At 38.9% G+C, this 26532-nt stretch overlaps 1 protein-coding gene across 1 annotated transcript; it reads left to right on the top strand.

Annotated features, from left to right (window-relative positions):
- The first annotated feature begins 850 nt into the window (after positions 1 to 850).
- On the top strand, positions 851 to 23602 carry TRABD (TraB domain containing). Its single transcript, XM_070947365.1, has 9 exons — positions 851 to 888; positions 2394 to 2472; positions 4669 to 4835; positions 5410 to 5550; positions 10507 to 10617; positions 13442 to 13581; positions 18516 to 18688; positions 19815 to 19926; positions 22816 to 23602. The coding sequence occupies exons 1-9, from the start codon at positions 865 to 867 to the stop codon at positions 22991 to 22993; spliced, it is 1125 nt and encodes a 374-aa protein (XP_070803466.1). The 5' UTR covers positions 851 to 864; the 3' UTR covers positions 22994 to 23602.
- Positions 23603 to 26532: the final 2930 nt, after the last annotated feature.

Below are 26532 nucleotides of genomic sequence, written 5' to 3' on the forward strand. Positions count from 1 at the left end.
ACAATGGGAGTTGAAATCCTGGATTTGCTGTCATAGTCCATCTCCATTCTTTTTCTTCCATTCATAAATGCTACTCCCCCCCCCCCCCGATAGTAGTGATGATAATGATAATATAGGTGGCCCTTTTTTACAACCACAATCGAGACCATAATCTTGAACATTAAACAAAGTGATTAAACAAGATGCCCACATGACTGCTTTGTTCAATGACTGCAAACCCAGCACTCCAGGTTATACTTGTTAAGTTATCTCATAGCTCATTAAGTGGACAGAATCCCAGGTAAGGAGCCTTGGGGTGGGTGGGGGGGAAACCCTGGGAGTCTCTGATCAGGAGCTACAAATCCTCCTTGCCAAAATCCAGGCAGAATTTCTGAGTGGAGAGTGAAGAGACACTCATGTGCAGCCTTTACCGAGTTTCCCAGGGTTTCTCTCACTCCTCTGACCACCTTGTGCTCCTTACCATGCTCCTTTCTATTCAGGGGCTGAAAATCTTCCCTGCTGAAATCCAAACAGGATTTTCAGCCCCTGAGTGAAGAGATTGTATGCATGGCCTGTGCTGAGCCTCCCCTACATGGTTGAGATACCCTGTGCTCTTTATCTTAATGTGCTGCCTCTCTGCTTTCTGCTTGGATTTAGGCTCCCTCTCATCTCTGGGAGCTGGCTGAAAGAACTGCCTGCCAAAGGATTTCAGCTTTGACAGGATACTGGAGTTTAAGCAGACATTTATGATTAGCCCTGATTAGTGTCTTGAGCTGGTACTTTTTGATTGGATACTTTAAACTTTGTCAATACAGTGTCCTGATAGCTTCTCTTTTCTCTTCCATAGGTCTCATTTGATTGGTAAGAATAAGGGACATTCCGGCGATGGAGGGGGATCAACAACAAGAGGTAAATTTGCAAATTACAATATGGCATGTAGGTGGGAGAAGTACTTCTGGTATATTTAGCAGTTGTTTGCAGTGTACAAGCAGAAGATGAAAGCTAACCTCATAAGCTCCAGATGTGTTGAACTTAAACTTTCATAGCTCCCAGCAGGCAGAGTCAAAGGCACTAAATTGGGGAAGGCTAGGTTAGACAGATTGACTGATCTAAAGATAAGGTTATCCATCTACTAGGCCTTGAAAAATTGGGGTATCAGAGGCTACACTCTTGTGTATACTTGCCCTGCAGGGCACTATAAATTAACAAAGTACACACTGTGACAGTGAAATCCCCAATAGATTTTCCTTCCACCTGGAGAACTGTAGCATTATATACTGCCACTCTGTTTTTTTTTTTTTTATTAAACCTTGAGCATTAATTTGAATAAAAAGATGGGTATAATTTTTTTTTTTAACAGAACTCCCTTAATACAGCTTACTTTATTTATCATTGACTTGCCTTAAGGAAATAGGATTATATCCTTGCCTGTTGTTTCAAATGGAGAGGGCAGGGTGTGCTTGATTTCCATCCAACGAATCTTTTGGTGGCAAATAGCCCAAAATGTATTTACATGGAAGGTTGAGAACCATCCCTTTAAAGCCATTAACTTCTAAAAGGAAGAAAAAAACTCGCCTGCCTCCATTGCTATATGCTCAGTACATTTATGGCTAACTGTTAATTAATATGTTACAGTATTGTTACTTTCAGGTACCGTGTTTCCCCGAAAATAAGACCCTGTCTTATATTTTTTTGAACCCTGAAATAAGTCCTTGGCTTTATTGCCATGCGCTCAAAAGCCCGATTGCGCCTATTATCGGGATGTTTATTTTGGCGGAAACAGGGCAGGTACTGTACAGGTAGTCCTCAACTTACGACTAGTCACTTAGAGCTGTTCAAATTTTCAGTTAACCTCCTCAGAGTGATGAATGACTTATTTTCAAAGATCCAATGGCTGCCCCCCGTCAACTGATCACATTTATGGCACTTGGCAATCAGCCCATATTTATAGCCATTGGCAGAGTCCCATTGGCCACATGACCACGATTTACGGCATTTTTTTGCCAGAAATTAGCATTTACTTCCGGTTTCTGGCAAAAAAATACCCACTGTACACAATGGCTTCGCCTAACAACCACTGCATTCATTTAACAACCATGAGAAAAAAGACGGCTTGTAAAATCAGGTGCAATCACATGGTGATCCCTTAATAATCACCACAACCATAATTCTAGATCAGTTCATTGTAACTTGTAAGTTCATTGTAAACTATCCATATACTGTACACTTGGAATTGCCTGGGTTTTTCAATTACAGCCTGTTTCCAAGTAGTAAAATAATTGAAGTTGTAAGTTGACTTGTTTCTTAACCTACAACCAATACCAGTAGTGAATGAATTTGAGTGGTGTAAACTGGAATGTAAAAATATTTTTTTAAAAAATTTGTTCTGCATTCTTTATTTTTATTCCATGCAGACTGTTGCCAAACCAGAACCATTACCTAATGCAGAAGGAGACGGGCCAGAAGATGCTTCAGACATTGCATCAAATATTTGTATGTTTTATCTTGTTGGAAAGCCAGTTTGCTTCATAGTTTTCTTTCAAAGCCATTTTGATTAGAGTTAGGGCTTCTCACAGAAAATTAAGCCTTGTTTACAACTGCTGTAGCCTAAAGAGTGAGAGCTTGGTGTGTTAGAACAGAGCTGTCAAACTCCAGGCCACAGACCAGATGCGTCACACGCTGGCCACGCCCGGTTTAATGAAAGGGGGAAAAAGTCCCGATACGTCATGTGATGCCGCCGTGACGACGTGAGTTTGACACCTCTGTGTTAGAAACACTTCTAGTTTGGATTAACCTACACATGTATCAGAATAGATGGCATATTAGACAAGGTAGAATGAACCACATTTTGTTCTTGTAAAGCTATTCTGGAAGCTTCTATATGCACAATATATTTCTGATATATTTTTATAACTTCCATTGGTTAAAAAAAATAAACCTGTTATTGCAGCATTGGCTGAGACCGTTGTAATATACTATTTGCTTAAAGTACCGTATTTTTCGGACTATAAGACGCACCTAGCTTTTGGGGAGGGAAACAAGAAAAAAAAATCTGCCTCTGCCTCCCAGCATCCATCCACTATTCATCTGGCCTGTTCGTCGCGCCCGTTCACCACCGTGGCCCGTTTTCCGTTGCGGCCCGTTTGGCGCGGCCCATTTGCCATCACCTGTTCGGCATGGCCCATTCGCCACAGCCACCGTGGCCCATTCTAGCTGATCGGTGCCTCACCAACCCCCACCACAATATTCGTTGTATGAGACACACAGACATTGCAGCATTGGCTGAGACCGTTGTAATATACTATTTGCTTAAAGTACCGTATTTTTCGGACTATAAGACGCACCTAGCTTTTGGGGAGGGAAACAAGAAAAAAAAATCTGCCTCTGCCTCCCAGCATCCATCCAGTATTCATCTGGCCTGTTCGTCGCGCCCATTCACCACCGTGGCCCGTTTTCCGTTGCGGCCCGTTTGGCGCGGCCCATTTGCCATCACCTGTTCGGCATGGCCCGTTCGCCACAGCCACCATGGCCCATTCTAGCTGATCGGTGCCTCACCAACCCCCAACCCCCACCACAATATTCGTTGTATGAGACACACAGATTTTTTCACCCACTTTTTTTCGGGGGGAAGTGCTTCTTATACCACGAAAGATATGGTAATTTAAAGGCAGAGGCATTTAGAATAATGTGTAGCAGGAAGCTACTAGAAAAATAGGATTTAATGGACAGTGGTTCCCATTAATTTTGCTTTGTGTTTAGAGCTGTTGCTTTCGGTAATCTGGCTTTTTAATCTACTGTATTTTGATGAAATAGAATATTTGTATCTAAAAAAATCCCTAAATGAAATAATGTTTCATCAACAATGAATGCTTAAACTGGCTGGTCTAGTATAGTAATGACTGTAAGGGTTAATTTCAAAATTGTGTTAGAGTTGTGATGGAGCACTGCTGATTCTGAGTATTTTAAGAGCCAGGTAGCTCATAGGATGACAGGTTAGCAATTATTTGCAAAGTTTTGGCATTAAGAGGAAAGCTGGCGTAAATAGGATTTTTATAGTTATAATGTCCTCCTGAACAGAGATCTTATATTACAGATAACTCTGATGTTCTGCTTTCTGATTTAAGGGCTAGAGTAAAACAAGTTAATTCTTGTGGGCAGGCTGCTTAGCTTGTTTGATGATATTTAAATTGTAAGTGTTCTATGAAAAATTGCCCGTGCAAACAACAACTCTCTCCAATTTAGTGATTTGGAATAGAGAGTGACAAATGTGAATCATCTTGTCTTTGGTATGACTTTTTTTTTTATTGTTGACATGCAGCAAAATTGGATTGTATAGAACTATATTACACCTGTGAACTGTTTATGCCTTCAAAGAATCAGCTGGAATCCCTTAACACAGCCTTTTTTTTTTTTTTTTTTTGATGGCACTGAAGCAACAGGAGAGGATGCTAAGGCTTTTGCAAACAGATTCAAAATGGTGCGCAAAAAGAGTGAATGGCATGGGAAGGTTTTAGGTAAACATTTGGAAGCCTTCCTGTTTTTGTCCCCACAGTTCACAACCCAAAATGGAGGTTAATCTAGTAAAAGTAGCTTAGTAAACTTAGTCTAGTCTAGTCACTTCCATTGCATAGATTTTGAAGGGTAGCCAATGAACATTTGGAATGAATGTCACTGTTTTCATACACAAAGCTGATGCAGATGCCTTAAAGATACTTCTGGAGATGAAGATGAAGAAGAGACAAAAGAAGCCCAGCCTTCCAAGCACCGTGACGGAATTTGCAACTGAAGAGGGCTCCAAAGTTTATGTCGTTGGCACGGCCCACTTCAGCGATAGCAGCAAAAAAGATGTAGTAAAGGTAATTATTGATATTTGCAAGGGGGGGGGGGGGTTAATAGATAGTCTTCTATGAAATCTTGCATATTTTTGTAAAATGCAAGAAAAGGAATTCCTTTATGGTTGAAGAGAATGTACCTTTATTTCAAGTTTCTATCAGATCATTTTTGTAGCATAAAAACGTAATCTATGTGTATATAGTTTGAGGATCTCTTTGTGGCTTTAATGCAACATTGAAGCTTTAAAGGAAAATGGAGTGTGTGAAAACCTTTTTAGGACAAAAGTCCTGATGTGAATTCCTTTCTTTACATAAAAAGAAGGGTTGTTTTGTTGACTTCTATAAGAATTTTAGAAAAACTAGTATTTTAAAAAAGTTCTTTTTTAAAAAAGATAATTTAAGTCATTTTAATAATGTAGTTACATTTAGCTATTTTAAACATGTAAAGTTTTCAAAACAGAACCCAAACATTTATTATACTTTTCTGCGTTTTTAAAGAGGTCTCTGATGAAGCTATTCGGCACTCTAGTATAGAAGGTTGCAGGTTGGTTCTTTTTAATTTTGTCTGTAGGTTTGAGCCTGAATCCATCTCTTGCAGACAATACAGGAGGTACAGCCTGATGTGGTTGTGGTCGAGCTGTGCCAGTATAGAGTTTCTATGTTAAAAATGGATGAAAGAACTTTGCTAAAGGAAGCCAAAGAAATCAACCTGGAGAAGCTTCAGCAAGCTATAAAGCAGGTATGTGTTCCTCGGTGATAAAGTCCACTTGTTTTGGGTGCGTGAGATACTTCATCACAAAGAGATTCAAATCATAATTTTTTTACTTCTATAATCAGCTGCGACTGAGGCCGGTGTTGAGTGTATAATATGACATCATGGTTTTTCCAGAGGTGTCTTTTAAAATAAGTATGCACAGCATTAGAGCACAGTGTGAATACAAGCATAAACTTGTGTAAGTTTAAATTTTCCAACTTTTTCTGAAATTCCTTCAGAAAAGGATTGTTTTTGAGGTTCCATTGCTTTTTCACATTCCGAGTCAAAACCATTTCTTTTATGTAAGTCAGGGCTGTCCAACCTTGGCAACTTTTAAGACTTCTGGATTTCAACTCCCATAATCAGGGAGTTGAAGTCCACAGATCTTAAAGTTGCCAAGGTTGGATACTCCTGTCCTACCATGTTTCCCTGAAAATAAGACCCTGTCTTATATTTTTTTGAACCCCGAAATAAGTACTTGGCCATATTGCTATGCGCTCAAAAGCCCAATTGGGCTTATTATCAGGGGATGTCTTATTTTGGGGGAAACAGGGTAGGTGTTTCTAACCTTAAGTCTGGGATCAACCAAAGAGCTATCATCTAACAATCACTTCTTGTTCACTGCTTTTCAGAAGGGGTATGGAGGTGAATTGCAGTGTTGTGTGAAGAGCTAATGTGATTTGGTCCCTTTTCCTTTGCTCAGCCACGCTCTGGACATTGTGTCCGTTTTTTATTGTTTAAAGTTGAAATGAGCCATTGCATGTAGGTTGCAAGTAAAACAAGGAGCAGAGAGAAGAGGAAAGACCAGTTTTTAATGGTGGAGAAGGAAATACTCTCCAGAGTATGCAGGGGTATGTATAAACAAGGCTCTTCCAGAATTGCTCAACAGCCATTTGATCCTGGGAGAAAAATGCTGCTGCTTTAAAGGAGTTGCACACAGAAGCTATGCTTGAACCCTCAAACCCTCTGAAGCACCTTTGACTCTTAACAGTTCACATAGCCTTAAAATACATAACCTAAATAGCAATAGCACTTAGATTTATATACAGCTTCACAGTGCTTTACAGCCCTCTCTAAGTGGTTTACAGAGTTAGCATATTGCCCCCAACAATCTGGTCCACATTTTACCGACCTCGGAAGGATGGAAGGCTGAGTCAACCTTGAGCCTGGTGAGATTTAAACTGCCAAATTGCAGGCAGCCGTCAGTCAGCAGAAGTAGCCCGCAGTACTGCATTCTAACCACTGCACCACCGTGACTCTAAATAGTTTGAGGGAGAGAGCCCCAAATGCAACTCAAGAAGATTTAAAAAATGAAAATTTCAGTTACGTCATATCTTTTTGGCAGGACAATCTAATAAATCAACATTTTGAAATGTGATTATTTGGTGAAACTTCCAACAATGTGCAGATAAGAGAACCAAGACATGTAATAAGTTTTCGATAATATCCTTGGCAGACTGGACTTCATATTCTAAACATTTCTATTTGTTCCTTATTGAGTATGGGCAGAGAATGGGTGATCAGTAACCTGTGACTCATCCTAAAGAAGTAGTTTCTGTTTCCTGTTACGTATTGCAAACATTGCAACATGTAGAAGTTACAACAATGTCTACAAAATGATGTACCTAAAGCCGAATGATTTTCTAATCTGCATTTGGAAACAGAAAATGTAATCCTTTTTTCCTTTTTGGGAGTGGGGTAGAGGTCTTCTGTCAATAAAGAACTCTGTTCGATTAAAAAAAACTGATAAAACATATAACAGTGAAATGATTTTAGGGGAAGCTGTTTAAGTGTTAGTATGGTCTGCAGTGCTGTTCTCTGAATATTTTAGTTCGTACAAACTGGCAATGTAGAACTTTGTTCAGTCTTTATGTATGTATACTAACATGCACCAATGAGAGGCACGGTGGCTCAGTGACTTGATGACTCTGGAGGTGGTCTCAGTTCCGGCATTTCAAGCCCTAGAGCTATGTGGCAGGGTAAGGTCCTGTCACTTGCTTCAGTGTCTGTCCACCTAACAGTTTGAAAGCATTTTCTATGCAAGTAGATAGATGGGTACCACTTTGGTGGGGAGACGAATTGGTGCTCTGTGCAGTCAGTCAGATGACAGGTCTGAACCTTCCAATTTGCGGTGCCCATTTGTGAGGCAGCTCCGGAAAGGGAGGGGGCCTTGGGTGACACTGCAGGAAGGGCTACTCGTCTCTCTCTCTGATGTGGAGCCATCTTGCCTTCCTGTGGAGCACCTTGGGAAGCGCAGAAGTGTGTCCTACAACAGGGCTGGTATCTTGGCAAGCCAAACTACTACTCTGCAATTGCATTGTGATCTGCTGGCTCATGTAACAATGCCATATGTTAATAACAATAATAACAACAACAACTTGAACTGTTACATTTTTACCAGTCCCAAATTGTGAATTGAATTGAAGATTAACTATAACAACAACAGCAACATGCACCAGTGACATTTAGAAATTTTGTCGTAACGTAAAAGTACTGTCTGATGGCAAAGAAATTCAACTAAGACCATACTATTATTAGCAAAGGAGCAGAATGTTACATAATTGTTTTTAAAGTAGAAAATCAGCAATTTAAAAAAACGAATAAACCTTTTTGTTTTTTGTAGCAAGAAAATAAAGTGGATGTTGTGTTGGACCATTCAATTGCTGATTTATTTGGGGAATTATTTTTAGTATTCCCTGACAAGAAGGTTGAAACAATAAACATTATTAGGCTAGAACGAGTTAGATAATTTTAGAAGTATTTTCTTCTGTTTTGATTCTTCTAACAGATGACTAAAGAGTTTTTAGTAACCTTTGGATTATAGCTATATAATTATCATTAGTCTGAATCAGTGAACGTTGCAGGCCTCTTCACTGAATGTTATGGATCATATATAGGAGGGCCTTTGCACACGTTAGAGTGATGTGCCAGTTGAGGTTTTCCTGGATTGTGAAGCTTGGTTCATCGTCATTCATGGTCTCGTTAGCTCTTGTATTGACTACTGCAATGTGCTCTACATGGGGCTGCCCATGAAGAGCATTCAGAAGCTTCACAGAAGTGAAGGATGTTGGATATTTGACATATTGTAAGACAATTGCTTCCTGAACTGCAATGGTTACCAGTGTGTTTCCAGACGCAATTTAGGGTACTGTTATCTATATATTACTAACATTCTCATTGTCATAACCTTTAACCGGGTAAAGTGGTGCGTCATAGAGCAACAGCTTTTTAATCAAGATACCTCAAATGGGCTAACTTCTAGAATGTGTCCAAAATTCATGACCCAGGACTTCCAAGGGAATGAAATTTGGGGAAATTGTTTCAGCACTACAGGCTGATGTAGCACTGTTGCTGCCGTCATAATCTTCAGTTTCAATGTTTTGTGACAGTTACTCCGCCAGTCTCTCAACCCCTGCCTGCTGTGAAAGGGAGGGGAAGGGGAAGGGGAAGGGGAAGGGAGGAAGGTCTCTGCATGAGTTCCACAAGCAAATGGGGAAGCTGGCAAGAAGTTAGAAGTTGCTACTGCTCCCACTGCTCCCCCCCCCCGGTGGTCATTCTGTTTAGCTAAAGAAATTATAACCTCGCAGGGCGTGGATAGTCTAGTCACCTCGAAAGCCTTCGTGGTTTGGGGCCATGTTACCTTAGGGACTGTCTCTTCCTGGTTGTTCCTACCCTTCCAGTTTAGTCAGGTAGATTGGGCATGTTACAGGTCCTGTTAGCGAAGGAATGTCAGGTAGCAAGAACCTGGAGACTTCGGTTCTCTGCCATAGCCCCTCTCCTCTGGAAAATTCTCCCTTCAGATATCAGGATGACCCCGATCCTGCTGGCCTTTTGCAAGACTGTGAAGATTTGGTTGTATGCATGGACCTTGGCCCGTGATGGTGAACCTATGGCACGCGTTCCACAGGTAGCATGCAGAGCCCTCTCTGCGGGCACACGAGCCTTTTTCCCCAACTCAGCTCCACCACACATGTGTGCACGCCTCACACTGGCCAGCTGGTTTTCGGGGCTCTGCCGCGCATGCATGGGGGTGGGGTGCATGCAGGAAACATGTGAATATGGATGGGGTGTGTGTGGGGGAGTTGCTCGTGCATGCACGGGGGGATGGGGTGTGCATGGGGGGGTCGCATGTGCGGGGGGCGGGGTGCACGGGGGGTTGCGCGCACATTGCATTATGGGTGCGTGCTTTTGGCACTCGGTGCTGAAAAGGTTAGCCATCACTGGCCTAGTCTTTGTGTGTGTTAAGGTAGCGGTCCCCAACCTTTTGGCACCAGGGACCGGTTCTGTGGAGATGTTTTTCTGTGGACCGGAAGGTGTGCTTTCACATGCTGTCTGCATCCCATGGATGGGGCTTTGCTTGTTTGCGCGTCCTGGTTTCTGGCCTGCCACGGACCGGTGCCAGTTCATGGAATGGGAGTGGGGACCCCTGTGTTAAGGGGCACATTTCCTGGTTGTATTGCCATGCACAGTAACAGTTTTATTTGATACAGTTTGTATTTATTTTGTGCTGTTTTAATTGTTTTTAACTGTTTTTATTATTTTATGATGGCTGCTGCCCAGAGTCACTTGATGAGATGGGCAGCTATAGAAATCAAATAAATAATATAAGCTAGCATTTTAGTCCAGTGCTGGCTGGTAGATAGATGGTTTTTGACTTCCCTGTTAAGGGCTGAAAGAGCCAACTTCTATGCCTAAGATAGGACCAGAACTTGTCACTGTGCTCCTCGCTCATCATCATTATGTGTATGTGTGTGTGTGCACACACACAAACACACCCTTTATATGTATGTAAGAAATTTGGTAGTAAGCCATCTCCAAATAGTCGAATAGCTATTTTTCCGCTTTCACAAGAGTGTTAATGGAATTATATTTGTCTTTTCTTCTATTCAATTCAAGATTAACACATTCATTTTAATGATGTCTCTTCCTCCCTCATGTCAGAATGGGCTCATGTCTGGATTGATGCAAATGCTGCTGCTGAAAGTGTCTGCACATATCACGGAACAATTAGGAATGGCTCCTGGAGGTGAATTCAGGGAAGCTTTCAAAGAGGTGAGTTTAAAATAAAAATAACAATACTTTTTTCCCTGAGGCAATAACTATGAATTGCAAAAGACTAGCAGCTAAAAAATATATATGGAGATATCCATTCATTTCATCAGATTCTCCTAGGCCAATTTCTACTGTTTAAAAAGGGAAATAAATTCTTTTTAAAAAAACAGCTTTAAAAATAATCCATCGAACAGAATGGGATAACTCGCTGCGTCCAACAATGCCGTGGAACAACTCACCGCAGGACAATTCAACAAATACAAAACTTAATTTCAACCAAACTATGACCAAAAGTAATAAAATAAATTCAATCCAGAAATACAAGAGTTCCAATAATTTCAACAAAAACATGGTCACCAATAATAAAAGTATGTAAATGAAATGATTAATACAGCATTGAATAGTCCCACGGTGTGAGTTGTCCTAGACCCCCATTGAAGTCTGTGCTTCTCTACTATAGGTTTCAATCTCAGTGCTAATATCAAAGATCTGTAAGGATTGTGTTTGGTGCATAGCCAAATTTGAAAGAGATTTCAAAATACAAGTAGTCCTCAATTTACAACAGTTCATTTAGTGTCCATTCAAAGTTACAACAGCAGTGAAAAAAGTGACATGACTGTTTTTCACACTTCTGACCATTGCAGCATTCCCAAGGTCATGTGATCAAAATTCAGAGACTTGGCAAATGACTCATATTTATGACAGTTGCAATGTCCCGGGTCATGTGATCACGTTTTACAACTTTCTGACAAGCAAAATCAATGGGGAAGCCAGATTCACCTAGTAACTGTGTTACTAACTTAACAACTGCAGTGATTTACTTAATAACTCTGGCAAGAAAAATCGTCAAATGAGGCAAAACTCACTTAACAAATGTTTCATTTAGCAACAGAAATTTTGGGCTCAATTGTGGTCGTAAGATGAGGACTACCTGTATTCTGGCATTTATTAGCATATAACTGTGGTGCTCAATGTTTTTCAACGCTGGCAAAATCCTACCTCTAGCAATGTGCTTTTCTGGGGAATTCTGGGAATTGAAATCCCTATATGTAGTCCTTGATTTACAACCAAAATTGGAACTTCCATCATAAATTGATGGGGTAACAAAGTGAGTCATCACATGGACCTGATTTTATCACCATTTTTAACACAGTCATTAAGCAAAGCACTGCAGCAGTTAAACAAATTGTGCAGTTGTTAAGTGAATCACACAGTCATTAAATGAATTAAGCTTTCCCAGTTGATTTTGCTTGTCAGAAGCCAACTTGGAAAGTCACAATCACACAACCCCACAATGCTGCAACCACTGTAAATGTGAGCCAGTTACAAGCTCCCTAACATCGATCGCATTACTGTGTGGGTGGTGTCATGGTCATAACTCTGAGGATGGATCATAAGTTACCTTTTTCATAACTTTGAACCGTCATTAAACAAATGGTTGTAAGTCGAAAACTATCTATCCATCTTAAAGTTGCTGAGATTGAGAAGCACTGTTGTTAGATCACAGCTGGGCCCAGAACTGTCCTCTTGTTTGCTCTGAAGACATGTTTTTCTTCATGCCAATATTACTTCTGGGTATTTGGTGATTAAGCCTTTCTTGAACATTTAAGCTTAGCGGGAAAATATTAGTTAAAATTGAACCCTTGAGCCTATCTGATGGATGATAACTAAAATGAAAGAGATAAATATAGCCAACGTTCAATTTAATTTGAACAGTGGTGTTGCCTTACTAAATTCTCAGGGATAATATTGGCAGCCAGAATCCAAAAAGTGTTCTAGAGTTGCTTGATTGATGAAATGAATTCTCCTGGTGTGGTTGATCCATATATTTAAGTTCCCAGTCTAACTGCTCCTTCAGTCTGTATAGCCATGATGGCATACCTATGGCACGAGTGCCACAGGTGGCACGCGGAGCCATATTGGTGGGCACATGAGCTTAGCTCCAGCGCAGGCCAGCTGATTTTCGGGCCTTCTGGGCCCACTGGAAGTCGGCAAACAGGCCGTTTTTGGTCTCCGGACGGCCTCTGGGGGTGTGTGGGGAAGGCTGTTTTCACCTTCTCCAGGCTTCTAGAAAGGCTCTGGAGCCTGGGGAGGGCAAAAAATGGGTCTACTGGGCCCACCGGGCCATCACGTGCCAAGTGTGGGAAGCATGGGGAGGGGGGGTCGCGCGCACATGCGCGGGGATGGGACACATAGAATTATGGGTGTGGGCACACGTGCATGTGACCCCCCCACACTTCCCACACTTTTGGCACGCGATGGCAAAAAGGTTAGCCATCACTGCTGTATAGTATAAAAACAAAATATATGTGCATTTTCTTTAGTCACCTGCTGCTGACTCAAATCTAAAACATTTTAGCAATTTGGAACGTCAGAAATGATTTTACTTGGAAAAAGGAGTTTTTAATTGCAACCATCCTCCCCCTCCCTCCGTTCCCCACAAGACCCATTCAGTCTTTTTATTTGCGCTGGGCCTTAAACCCCCAGTCATTTATTTTTAATTTATACCACGTAAAATCTGGTTGTTATTTTACTTCCAGGAAGCCACATATATCAAAAGCTTTTTCTTGAACCTGGGTTGTAGTTGGCTTGGGTATTCAGTAGAACCAAAAGTACAAACATTATTATTATTATTATTATTATTATTATTATTATTATTATTATTATTATTATTATTATTATTATTCCATGACCGTATCTTCCAATGGGCAGCTTGTCTGTACTGATAAACGAAGATAAAAATGAACAAAGACATTGATGTCGGTATTATTGTGTATCCTTGCTGTTAGAAATTTATGTAGCGCTAATCTGATTCCTGTTCTAGGCGAGTAAAGTGCCTTTCTGCAAGTTTCATCTTGGAGATAGACCTATTCCAGTCACATTCAAGAGAGCCATCGCTGCACTTTCTGTCTGGCAAAAAATAAAGCTTGCTTGGGGCCTCTGTTTCCTGTCTGATCCAATCAGGTAGGCATAAGTGTGGAAATTAGTGAATAGATTGCATAGTTCTCAAAGGGTACTAGATGGCTTCTGCAAACATTTGTAAATGCATTGAAAGAGTGGATGAAGATAGCATGTCTTTAGTGCTAGTTTTTTTAGCAAAATCAGGGCAAATGTTGAGGTAGGCAACATTTACAAGCTAAATCTGTAGTTTAGAATACAGTATTTATATAGCAACTCACAGGAAAAATATAACAATTCAAAGGGTAGAATTGTTTCGCTGCGTGAAAAAGGACATATACAAAATATTTATTCCACCACGAATAGCAAAGTTCACCCAGTAAGCAGAACTTCAGAACATAAATAAAGAATTGCTATGGTGGATGACAGCATTATTACGAAATAAGCATGTGACAGAATGTTGCATTCAGAGAAAATGTTTTTTTAGAGAGAAACTGTCTGAGGATTACTACCCTGTTTCCCCAAAAATAAGACATCCCCTGATAATAAGCCCAATCGGGCTTTTGAGCGCATGCGCTAAAATAAGCCTCCTCCTCGAAAATAAACCCTCCCCGAAAATATTTAAACGCAGAGCTGGAAATCAGGTAAGACAGCAAGACGAGCCCCATCTTGCTCCATGCGCCCCAAAATAATAAGACCTCCCCGAAAATAAGGCCAAGCGCTTATTCCGGGGTTCAAAAAAATATAAGACAGGGTCTTATTTTCGGGAAAACGGGTATTCTAACACAATCTTAAGGAAAGTTGAAGTAGTGGAATGCTGCTAGACAAATAGAAGCTACTGTATGCCTGAATTACCTTTTAACTAATTGTGGAGATCATTTGCAGAGATTAACAAGTTGCCTTTCTTGTTTTTACTTCCAGAAGAAAAAAAAAATCTGCATTTAAAATGTAACTCAAAGCAGCACAATATTATTTAAGCATTTCAAAATATCCTGCAGTAAAAGGCATAAATAGCCAATTTGTATGATCTAATTACATAAAACGTATTTGAGAAAGCCAGATTTTGAGCCAAAATTTCAGATTCAGAAGACTTTATTTTATTCATTTTATGTACTTCCTTGAAATTAAAAGGGTAGGTTGAACTCGAAAGGGGAATGCAATACATAGAAGTTAAACTAAAATCAGAGTCTCAGAAAAATTGTTACGTTTTCAGATCTTTTCAGAATGACAACTACCATATCATTTAGATCAGGGGTCTCCAACCTTGGCAACTTTAAGACTTGTGGACTTCAACTCCCAGAACTCTGGGAGTTGAAGTCCACAAGTCTTAAAGTCTTAAAGTTGCCAAGGTTGGAGACCCCTGATTTAGGTGGAGCTCTTACTTCCCTGTGCACAGGGCCTCCGTCATGGACTTCTAGTGCTTTTAAAAATAGATTTGCTTTTACTTTTTGCAACTGTATTTATATTTAAGTCTTATTAGCTGCTTGTGCGAGAGTGTAATCTAGATTGTTTGATCTAGTTCATAAGCATCAGTTGGTAAATGGTTGCATGCATTAAAACTGAGCCCCAAACAAATCCCTATTTTTTCTGCTGGCATTTCAGGCAGAATGGAGGAAAAAGTCCAGAGTGCACCATGTTTCCCTGAAAATAAGACCCCTGTCTTATATTTTTTTGAATTCTGAAATAAGCGCTTGGCCTTATTGCCATGCACTCAAAAGCCCGATTGTCTTATTTTGGGGAAACAGGGTACCTGAGATGGATGAGATACTGTATAAAAGGGTATTCTCCAGGGCTTCCAGAAAGCCCTCTGCCGGCAGAGTAGAAAAAAATGGGAAGTTTTGGCTTAGTTGCTCAAAAGATCTTATAAAATATATTAGATGTTGGCACCTAATGAATAATTTAACTTCAGTGAATTCCTTTTTAGAAGAACATGAAAGGAGCTGTAGTTATGGATGAAAATATCTCCCACATTTTTTTATATCTGTTTTTGTCTGTTTAGTTGAATAAGCGCATTGGGCTAATTTAAATCTGAACTATATTGATCCGTCCCAAGGATGAGAATGGGCGGAGTTAAGGATTAAGGCTCGTGACTTTTAACCAATAATGCCTATATACAATCATTTTAATTACCTGTGGACAGTATCGGCCATGTTAAAAAGGAAATGGTGTTAAATGATGGAATAAAAAAGGCTAAGTGCCTGTCATCCCACCATTCATGCTCTTATTGAGCAATTTCTCCTTATTGCTCTTTGAGTAAAGCAACCAGAATCAAATGTTTTAATTTGGAAACAGAGCTGAGGTAAGATTTGACACGATGCTTCAGAGGAGTCTAAAAACTGCTTTGGGGGTAAAGTAAGAGGCATGCTGACTGAGTAGCCTCTGCAGCAAACTCAAAACGATGAGAGGGGCACCCTTGCCTATTTGTGGGCTGACATCTGATGCAATTCCCTAAACTGCAGCATTCTGCTCTATAGAGGCCTCTATCATCCAAAAACTTCATCTTATTTCTTATTGTGGCTTTGTAACTCTGAATCAGATAGTAATGAAATTCTTCTGTCACACTTAGCATATACAGCAAAACCAGGCCCATTTGGATACTGTCTTGGATACCGATATGGGAATAATGTGAAATAAAGTCTCATGACTAAGGAGTTGTGCCTAGTGGCCTCCTTCTTGGTATCTCAGCTGTACCAAGTCTTCTGTTGTAGCATATGCGACATAACAGCCAAGCAAGGCTGAACATCTCTCAAAAGAAATGACATCTTATAATTAGAATGAGTTTTGTGTACTTTTAGTCATCCACACCTCCCACTCACTCTGTGAGCATAGTAAGGTAACAGCTGTTGTATTAATTTTCTGTTGCCCGTTCTTGGCAATAGAAATGCCTACCAAGTTTGTTTACAACTATGTTGTTGCCAACAGTTCTGGTCTAACTTGCTCCTGAGCCAGATTTCAGGCAAAGAATACGCACAATGGTTATTCAAAGGGTTGCTTCCCTTGCAGGAAGGTATTACATAAATTTAGGTTATATTGCTACCACCACAGTTAAAGAACATTTTTCTACCGTTGTGATGCCCAGATTGTATTGGACACTAGTTGAAAGATCTTGATCTTGCAAGATCAAACCTTCAAAAAGCAAATGACAAAATGTTCAATATTTCTTTCATCATCTGGTCATTGCGTTACCCCTTAATTACTACAAGGAGTCCCGCATTCTTTTATGACCATTCCAAAGTTACAGCGAAAGTGACTTATGATCATTTTTCACACTTACAACAGTTTCAGCATGCCCACATGGTCACTTGCTTAAAATTTGGATGGCTGACAACTGGTTCATATTTATGACGGTTACAACATCCAGGAGTCATGTGATCACCTTTTGCCACTTAAGTGATTCATTTAACAACTGTGGCAAGAAAGATTGTAAAATGGGCCAGAACTCACTCAACAACTATCTCACTCAGCTACAGAAATTTTGGGCTCAATTGTGGTTGCAAATTGAGGACTACCGTACTTAATGTGAGGGATCCGTTTCTGAAGAAATTTTACATTTCTAAATCCTTTTTTAAAAAGTAATTCTATTAATAAGCAGCACCAGAAAAATAAACAATTCCAACATCCAGAGAACATTTAAAAATGGACTGTATAGAAAAACTCCATATATAATTTATAACAATATTTCCGAGGTCGATAAAACGAGCCAGATTGTTGAGGGAAATATGCTCAAATTTGTAAACCATTCAGAATGCTTTAAAGCAGCGGTTTCCAACCTTTGCAACTTTAAGACTTGTGGACTTCAACTGCCAGAATTCCTTAGCTTTGCTGGTTGAGGAATTCTGGGAGTTGAAGTCCACAAGTCTTAAAATTGCCAAGGTTGGAGACCCCTGCTTTAAAGCACTGTGGAGTCGTATTTAAGTCCAAGTGCTAATAGATTTGATCTATCTTATCAAATTTCTACACCATCCATTTCACATAAGTGACTGAGCAGTTTACAATTTTGCTTGAGTTGAGTGTTATAGAAGTCATTTATTATCTTTTACATCCTGTGGTAGATGATGAGTCCTTTAAAAAAGTGTACAGTTGGAATATTTGGGGATTCAAGTTGATATTGTACTAAATATAGTTAGAACACCAGACCTTTCCCCCTGTATGTTATAAAACAGTATTTTGTAATTAATAATTTATAAGTAGGAAGTGAACCCTGAACTCCTCTTTTCCAAAAAAATAAATAGCTTAGTTGCATCAGAAAACAGTTATTGGTGCAAAATAGTATCATTTTGATACCATTTTAGACTTAATATTAAATATATTTAATATTAAAATTATGTATGTGTGTGTGTGTATATAAAACATTGTAGAAACCTGTTTTGTCAAGGTATTTAAGGTTTATACCTGAAATAATTTTTAATGATTGGTAAACAAAAATTCATATTTCTGACCTCAAACATAAATTTTTCATTTGATATAAATTCCATCATAATCCATAGATTTTTTCCCCACAGAAGTCTCTTTCTAAGTAATATCCAAAGCAGCTTAACTCATTTCTTTTTGATATTAGTTATGCAGATTTTTTTTTTCCAAACCTGCTTTGTAGTAAAGGAAAAACACTGCCATTGTGGTTCATTCCAAGTGATTAATCATTGCTTATTAAAGGAATACCGTATCTTCTATTGTCTAAGGAAAGTGAATTTGCAATGTAGCAGTAATCCTTTAAAAAAGAAAGATTATTAATACATCATCTCTACCTGTTCTAATGTCTGTGATTGATTCCTACTTGTACACTTGTCATTAATTTCTCAATTAGAATAGAATAGAATAGAATTTTTATTAACCAAGTGTGATTGGACACATAAGGAATTTGTCTTGGTGCGTATGCTCTCAGTGTACATAAAATAAAAGATAGCTATCATTTCATTGTTACTGTTTTAGTTTCCAGTTTCCATTATCTTTTTTTTTTCCTCTGAGAACATAATGAAGACATTGAGACATTTTTGTTTCAGTAAAGATGATGTGGAGAAATGCAAACAAAAGGATTTACTAGAGCAAATGATGGCAGAAATGATTGGAGAATTTCCAGATCTTCACCGAACAATTGTTTCAGAAAGAGATATTTATTTGACCTATATGCTGAAGCAAGCTGCAAAAAGGACAGAACTACCTCGTGCTTCTGAAGGTATGCTGAAGTGCAGAGCCCAAAATATATATTATATACATTATACAGGGGCAGCAGCTACTGTGTTGTTTCTCAAGAAAGCTAACCAATCTGCATAAACCATTGAGTCAGTTTAAGCAAAGAGATTAAATTATGGAGTGCCTTAAAAACTTTTTTAGCTAGCAATTTTGGTCTTTGTCAAGATTGTTAGAGTTGATTAAATCAACATGTAACTTACGTTTACATTCTTGATCTCAGCCAAAATGGCCAAAAAGCAATAAGCTTAAGTTTAAATTTAAAATCATTATGTGATTGTTCACGTATTTAATAACTTATCGCATTAAGGATCATAACTGGACAGTCAGATCTGAAGCAACACAGAGAGTATGCCCATGTCTATATATGATCTAGGAACCTCAAAGCTGCATCTCTTTTCATGGATGTGTCAATGAATAGTTTTGTGCATAATGCTAAACTACGATTTTCAAACCATACATTGCTAAATCATGAACCATTGTTTACAGTGGTTGGATTCATACGTTGCACTAAGTACAAATAATCAATTGACATTCTAGCTTAGTCTAGTGAATCAATCCAGTTATTGTCTTCATGTCAAGTTTGAGCTTAATGTTTTATATATCTAGCTTAGACACCTTGGTTGAACAAACCATGACTCGGGATTTAGGACAGTAAATTAATCCAGTAATCCAAAAATTTGCTACCCAGTTACTGCTTACTTCTTCAAGCAAGATCATAATCAGATGCATTCATGAGTGACAGCCATATTCCTCTATTTCTTCTTCCCCCTCTTTTTTCCTTCTATTTTGGAATGCTTATCCTGTGATAAGCATTCCAAAATTATCATAGACGGAGGAAAAGAATAGAAGTTAAATGCTACAGCTTGTGCTTTGCAGGCAGATGATCTGTCCATCAAAACTGGTATCAGGGAGACTTACTTTCATTCTCTGTAAACTAAGGATGGAAGTCCTCTGGCTCTCCTGATGCTGAACTACAACTTCCAAGATCCTTTGCTGTTGGTCCTATTGAGTTGTGCTAAACAATGCATTCGTTTGAATCCCTAAAACAGTACTGTACATTATTTAACATTGATACTGCCAATTATTATTTCTTTTGCTTCCCATCCTAGCTGAACCTAGAAAATGCGTCCCTTCTGTTGTAGTTGGGGTGGTCGGCATGGGTCATGTACCAGGGATTGAAAAGAACTGGAACACTGATTTGAATATTCAGGAAATAATGAGGTAATTCTCTCTCGGGTAGATTTAGTTATTTTTCTTATAAGTTACAATGGCTGCAGTTACCTTGAGGCAAGAATAAAAACAAAAAAGCAGATGAATAGGCATAGGTGCAAACTATAATATTACAGGTGCAGTTATCACACTATTTTGTGCTAAAATGGCTTTGGTTAGATAGGAAATATCTCAAAAACCAGTACACTGCCTATTAAACTATTTCCTACATGAAACAAATGGTGAAAACAGCAGTAGGAATGAGATCTCAAAACAGAAGAGCTCTTCGCTGACAAAAATATATGTGACCTGTAGATATTGAGACATAAATATCGGTACAAATAGTCCTTGACTTACAACCATTCGTTTAGTGACCGTTCAAAGTTACACAGGATTGAAAAAAGTGACTTATGAACATTTTTCACACTCATGACTGTTGCAGCATCCCTGTGGTCACATGACCAAAATCCAGCTGCTTAGCCAATGGCATGTATTTATGACGGTGGCAGTGTCCCAGGGTCACGTGATCACCTTTTGCAAACTTCTGACAAGCAACATCAACAGGGAAGCCAGATTTATTTTTTAAAATTTAACAACCGCAGTGATTTATTTAACAATTGCGGCAAGGAAGGTCATAAAATAAGGCAAAACGCACTTAACAATCGTCTTGCTTAGGAACGGAAATTTTGGGTTCAGTTGTGGTTGTTTAATTGAATTGGAGTGGAACCCATGGAAATTTAACTCAGCCCCACTGATGTTGACTGGGCTATACATTATATGACCAAGTCAGAAGCCAATTCAATCATTTAGTGAAAAGTTAAGCTGAGGTCCCAGAATTCCCGAGAAGGATTCTCTAAATTTGTCAGAAGGATCCATGCTTGTAGATTTGCAGATCTATTTATTTATTAATCAGATCCACATAGCCCGTCCGTCTCGCAACCCTGGCTGGCATACAATAGTCAGTAAAAAAGAATACATATATAAAAGCATGCTTTTAAAAATAGAAAAATCAGATGTCATCGTTCTGAGTAATGATCCCAATCAATTCAGGATTTTAAAATGGAGAAAATTAAAACTAAACATAAATACCAAGCAGAGAGAGAGGGAGAGAGTACATCCACCAAGACAGTGGAGCCATTTAAACAAGCCTTTGGTTCCCAGGGACCAGAGCTGGTATTCAGCAAGTTCTGACCAGTTCTGGAGAACTGGTAGCGGAGATAAATATCACCTCTGACTGGCCCCGCCCCCATCTATTCTCTGCCTCCCAAGTCCCAGTTGATCGAGAGGAAATGGGGATTTTGCACTAACCTTCCCCTGGAGTGGGAAGGGAATGGAGACTTTACAGTATCCTTCCCCTGCCACACCCACCAAGCCATGCCACGCCCACCAAGCCAAGCCCACAAAACCAGTAGTAAAAAATTTTGAATCCCACCACTGCCAGGGACCCCCAAACCTGATGGCATAACCAGCTCTTTATGGATTTCTGGAACACTAAAGTGCTTGACCTAATGTACAGTTGGGTGGAGGCAATGTTCAACAAGGCAGATGACATAGCAGACAAAGTTTACCTCTTGGGACCTGTCATATGTTGATCTCTGGCAGATGGTCTCTGTAGCATCCTCTCTCTGCCAGATCTAATGTGTACTCTGAGCTTCCTGGGACGCAGTGGCTCAGTGGCTAAGACGCTGAGCTTGTCGATTGAAAGTTCAGCAGTTCGAATCCCTAGTGCTGCGTAACGGGGTGAGCTCCCGTTACTTGTCCCAGCTTTTGCCAGCCTAGCAGTTCGAAAGCACATAAAAAATGCAAGTAGAAAAATAGGAACTACCTTTGGTGGGAAAGTAATAGCGTTCCATGCGCCTTTGACATTTAGTCATGCTGGCCACATGACCACGGAGACGTCTTCAGACAGATTGGCTCTTTGGCTTTGAAACGGAGATGAGCACCGCCCCCTAGAGTTGGGAATGACTAGCCCATATGTGCGAGGGGAACCTTTACCTTTACCTTTACTCTGAGCTTCAGACAGCTGTGGTTTCTCTCTTTTCCTCTACCCACAATTGCAGGAAAAAAGTGGGGAAAAAAATCCTTAATAAAACTAAAATTCAACTGAAAGTATACTTACTGTTCCTTTAAACTTGAAGAATCACTCTAAAGCTGAAAATGGCATCAGAAATCAAACCATTGCAAATAAGCTACACATATTGGACTACTGTCCTTATTTTTGCCTTACCAATTGGCATTGGACTCGGATACAAGTTGGAGTTCAACAAATACTTGCATGGTTTCTTATCATTTAGCTGGGGGGGGGGGGGCAGAAGGGGGAACTATTGTTCACAGCCTAATCTGTCCAGGATGATTTTCACCTGTAGTAAGTAAGGCTGCAAAGTATCTTAAAGGAACTTCTTAGTAGAGATACATGGAAGAGTTTGAAGTTCATTTTCTCTGCTGCTATCTAGCATATTTTTTTAAAAAACCGACAAAATAATCTTTTCTGCTGCAATCTGATCAGCTGTTTGGTGAGTAGGTAGCTTTGAGATAATTACACATCTTATTGACTGAATTTAAAAGGCAATACATAGGGCAGTGGTTTTCAACCTCTTTGCAGACCCTGGAAGGGGGGGGGCTGCGAACTCAGCACAGGGAGTCCACGAAGGCTTAAAACAATGTTATGATTTAATCTTAAATCCTAGGAGTCCCTGGCCATGGTCTGTGGCCACAAAAGGTATTTAAAGAGAGTCCGTGGTGAAGAAAAGGTTGAGAACCACTGACATAGAGGATTCAGTGTATGAAAGCCTATAAAATTAATGGCAGCTATGATACTATTTGGTGTGAATAAGGATTGGTCCTTTTTCTGATGACCTGTTTGGATAGTAACTTTGTTTTCTCCCTGTCTCCTCCTCTTAGTGTGCCTCCTCCATCCACGTCCAGTAAAATCCTAAAGTTTGTTATAAAGGCTACAATATTTGGACTGGTGGGCTACGGCTGCTATCGGATGGGACACAGGACACTTCGGTTTATTCTTTCTGTGCCCATTGCACAGAAATATCTTCAGAAACTGATAGACATAAAATCTCAGCATTGATTCGGGAGACTCTGCATCTGGTTGGGACAAAATGGAATGCACAAGGAAACTGGAAAACAAGGCAAGAGAGTTTTTGTTCCACAGTCTGTTCTGATGCCGAGTTACTGCATAAGCATTGGATTGGCATTAAGTGCTACACCAGCTGCGATCTATACAATTAAGTGTTTTCCTATCAATCTAATAAAATGTGTGGCATAAACGTATATGCCAATATAAGGTACCTAGAATATGTACACATATATTATATTAATATGTGTATGTAGCATATTTATAATGATGAAATGATACAATAAGCCCAATACGGTCCACTGGTAACTTCCAACAAGCACCTAAAAATGAATGAAACTTTTGCAAGAACCTATACAGTTCTTCTCATCACTGTAGCTTGCACAGGAGAAATACTGAGTTTGATGTGACCCTTGATTTGTCTGTCAAAGGAACAGAAAAACTATTGTGTGAATTGTGTTCTAATTAGAAAGCACAGTGGCCCATACGGTGTGTGTTTTCATTATCAGTAATACTGAGTTATATTTCCTGGAGCCAAGCAATTCAATCTTTAGAAAGATCCCTTCTTACTGAAAATCTTTTATACATGGTGGCTTTTTTAAAAGACAAAAAAACAAAAAACCTGAACAAACTTTTGGAATATCACAAATATGCTGGCTATTGTTGATAAAATCGTTATCTTTTGAAAGCCTTACTTGCTTTAAAAGTTGCCTTTAGCATTACTAAGCAGACGTGATCCAGCCAAAATTAAGCACTTTAAAATTCAAATTGTATAAGGCAGAAGGCTTATACAATTCCCATTCAGGAGTGCAGAACTTTGATTGGATCATGCTTTTGCTTTTAGGCCTCTATAACTTTTTCCCCCCTTAAATGAAAAGTTTAGCTGCAGCCTATCTGCTTTTTTTTTCTCTGTATTTCAGTTTCTGTTAGAAAACCTATGTTTATAAGGACTCTTCGTTCCTGTTGGCGTGAATGTCAGCGTTTCAAAATTACTGAGAAAATCATGCATTTATACTGTAGACTTTTTCATTCCTTTCATTCTTCCTTTTTTGGGGAAAAAATCTGGAACAGCTCTTTATGTAGAAGTTATCCTTCATTTCTTGAATACCATGTGAGCTATTATCACAATTCCATGTGAATGTAATTAAAATACCAATTAAAAGACTAAATGGAATGTTATTTTAACAGATATTAGTGTTTTTAAATTGTCTGGATTTTGCTAACATTACATTATGGGTACTTTTCAACTAATTGAACTTTTTAACATCACATTTTTTTAAAAAAACCTCATGTATATTTAAATGCCATTAGAATTAGGATTGTGTATTTCTGTCTCCCTAAAGATCATAATAACTGTAATATTCAGCCCACTGAAAACATATTTTTAGGATTACAACTCGTGTTGAATTGGCAAAAAAAAAAATCTTATTTCTTCTCTTCTCATTTTTTGGGAAGATGGATAAAAGTGCACAATTAGTGATTGAAATTACAAGTGGATCTTATTAGTGACTGTCTTGTTTAGTGATAGTAATTACGATAGTGATGTAAAAGTCCTTACTCTTGCACTTATGACTGTAAAGAAGAGCTGAAATAAGATCATAAGCACAGTTGTGGTTTCACTTAGCAACTGTTTCCCTCAACAAACAAGTTGCTCTGATTGCATATCTAGCAATTGTGGTTGCTAAACGAGGACTACCTGTAACAACTATGCTCATATTTAGCACAGCAAACATGGGAATCAAAACCTTCAACTGAGGGCTATTGGAAACCTGCTTTTGAAAGGTTCTTAGGCTCATCTCTGTTTCCTTAGCATAATCTGGAGCAGAGAAGTGTGATTAGGTCCCACTGAATAACTAGGACTTAAGCACCATTGGCTATAAGGGTTAGGTCTATGCTTAATGCTTGCCTTGGAGGCAATGGCCTTAGTTTTCTTACTGCTGATCTTGTAATAGAGAAATGTCATCATAGGTCGAGATGGACTTCAAGACAGTTTTCTTGAAATCAATTAGGAGTGGTACACCAACCAAAGTCCAATGGGCTGTGTTCCCCAGCAGCAAGGGGGACAAATACTGCTAATTGAAGTTTAATTTCTTTTTTTTTAATGGCACTCTGCGCTGCTATTATACCTACAAAAACAACAACCAGATCTTGCTAGTTAATTGCATTAGAAACAATTTGTTTTGAGATTGTGCCAATCACTTGTAATCAGTCTAGTAGTAGACATCAGAGATGTGAGATTTCTACTCCCAACATTCCCAACCAACAAGGTTGAAGAATATGGATCCATAATATGGGATCTGAATTCAAGAATCAAAGTAGTTGTACAAGTAGTTGTACAATTGGGGGGAGGGGGGAAGGGAGAAACAGCCTTAACTATATATATTCCCCTCATGATAAACCTGTCAGAGCATAGAGTCTGATTCATGAAATGATGGGGGATTTAATCAACATGTGTGCAAAGATAGTGTCACTATTCTTCATACTGCTTTTGGATCATGGCTAGAAAGAAATTCCACTTAAACGTATCATGTACAAGCGGTGTTTAATAAAACAGAGTATAGTGATTATGTTAATTCTTAGAGTTTCCTTTCACTTTTAACACTTCAGTTGAATCAAATGTTTACAAGGAAATTCTGTGAAAATTATTCTTTTTGAGGAATTAGAAAACTGAACGGAGGAACTATAGAGTATTACCATTTACACCTTAGTTCATTGAACAGTTTATAGTATTTTCAATTTTCAAGCACAGTTCTCTATTTACTGGGAAATAACTCCCATTAAGTTTAGTGGGAATTAATTCACAATAAACATAGATAGGATTCAGTGTTTTCCTCATCTGGTAAATGTTTACTTTGAAGTATTTGTAATTGGATAATTATTACATAAGATTTAAAAAAAGATTCATGGCAAACAAATGCCTTAACTTGAATGGATTAATGCTTAATGATGGACTTGAGGCACGCTGTGCTGTATGTATTTCCACTTGCCAAAAATAAATAAAAATTACCTGTATCCAGGTATCTCATCTTTACCAATAAATTGTATGTGTTTTATTTAAAAAAATGTATTGGCTATTTGTTGGTGTATATCCCAGAATTCTACAGCATGCATGATTAGATATCATGGGATAGTCTTTAACTTGAATTCCTCATTCATCCCTAGCTGTTTCCATATTGGTTAAATATATCCTATGTATCCAGCATAAAGGAAATTTAAAGAAATATTGGTTGTATACATTGTAAAATAATGTAAAATAATGTGTAACAAAATAAGGGAGTGAAGAAATAACTGATATATAAAACCAATACATTGTCCCAGTTTTTCACTGTGTGTGAACAAATACATGTTAAAAGAGAAAGTGACACCGTAAGTCATTATAACTCAGGATTGTTCAGTTTTCGTGTTGCAGCACTTAATACTCCCTTTGGACAGAGTTGCTGTTACATAAGTTTTTGGAAGCAATAGATTTTCTGTGTGTCTGCATGGAATCAAAGTTATTTTCCACCTAAAACCACCTTTCAGAGTTGGCTTTA

This window comes from Pituophis catenifer, unplaced genomic scaffold, assembly GCF_029215685.1.
Source record: "Pituophis catenifer annectens isolate HBS135680 unplaced genomic scaffold, rPitCat1.0.hap2 SCAF_7, whole genome shotgun sequence".
Classification (NCBI taxonomy): domain Eukaryota; kingdom Metazoa; phylum Chordata; class Lepidosauria; order Squamata; family Colubridae; genus Pituophis; species Pituophis catenifer.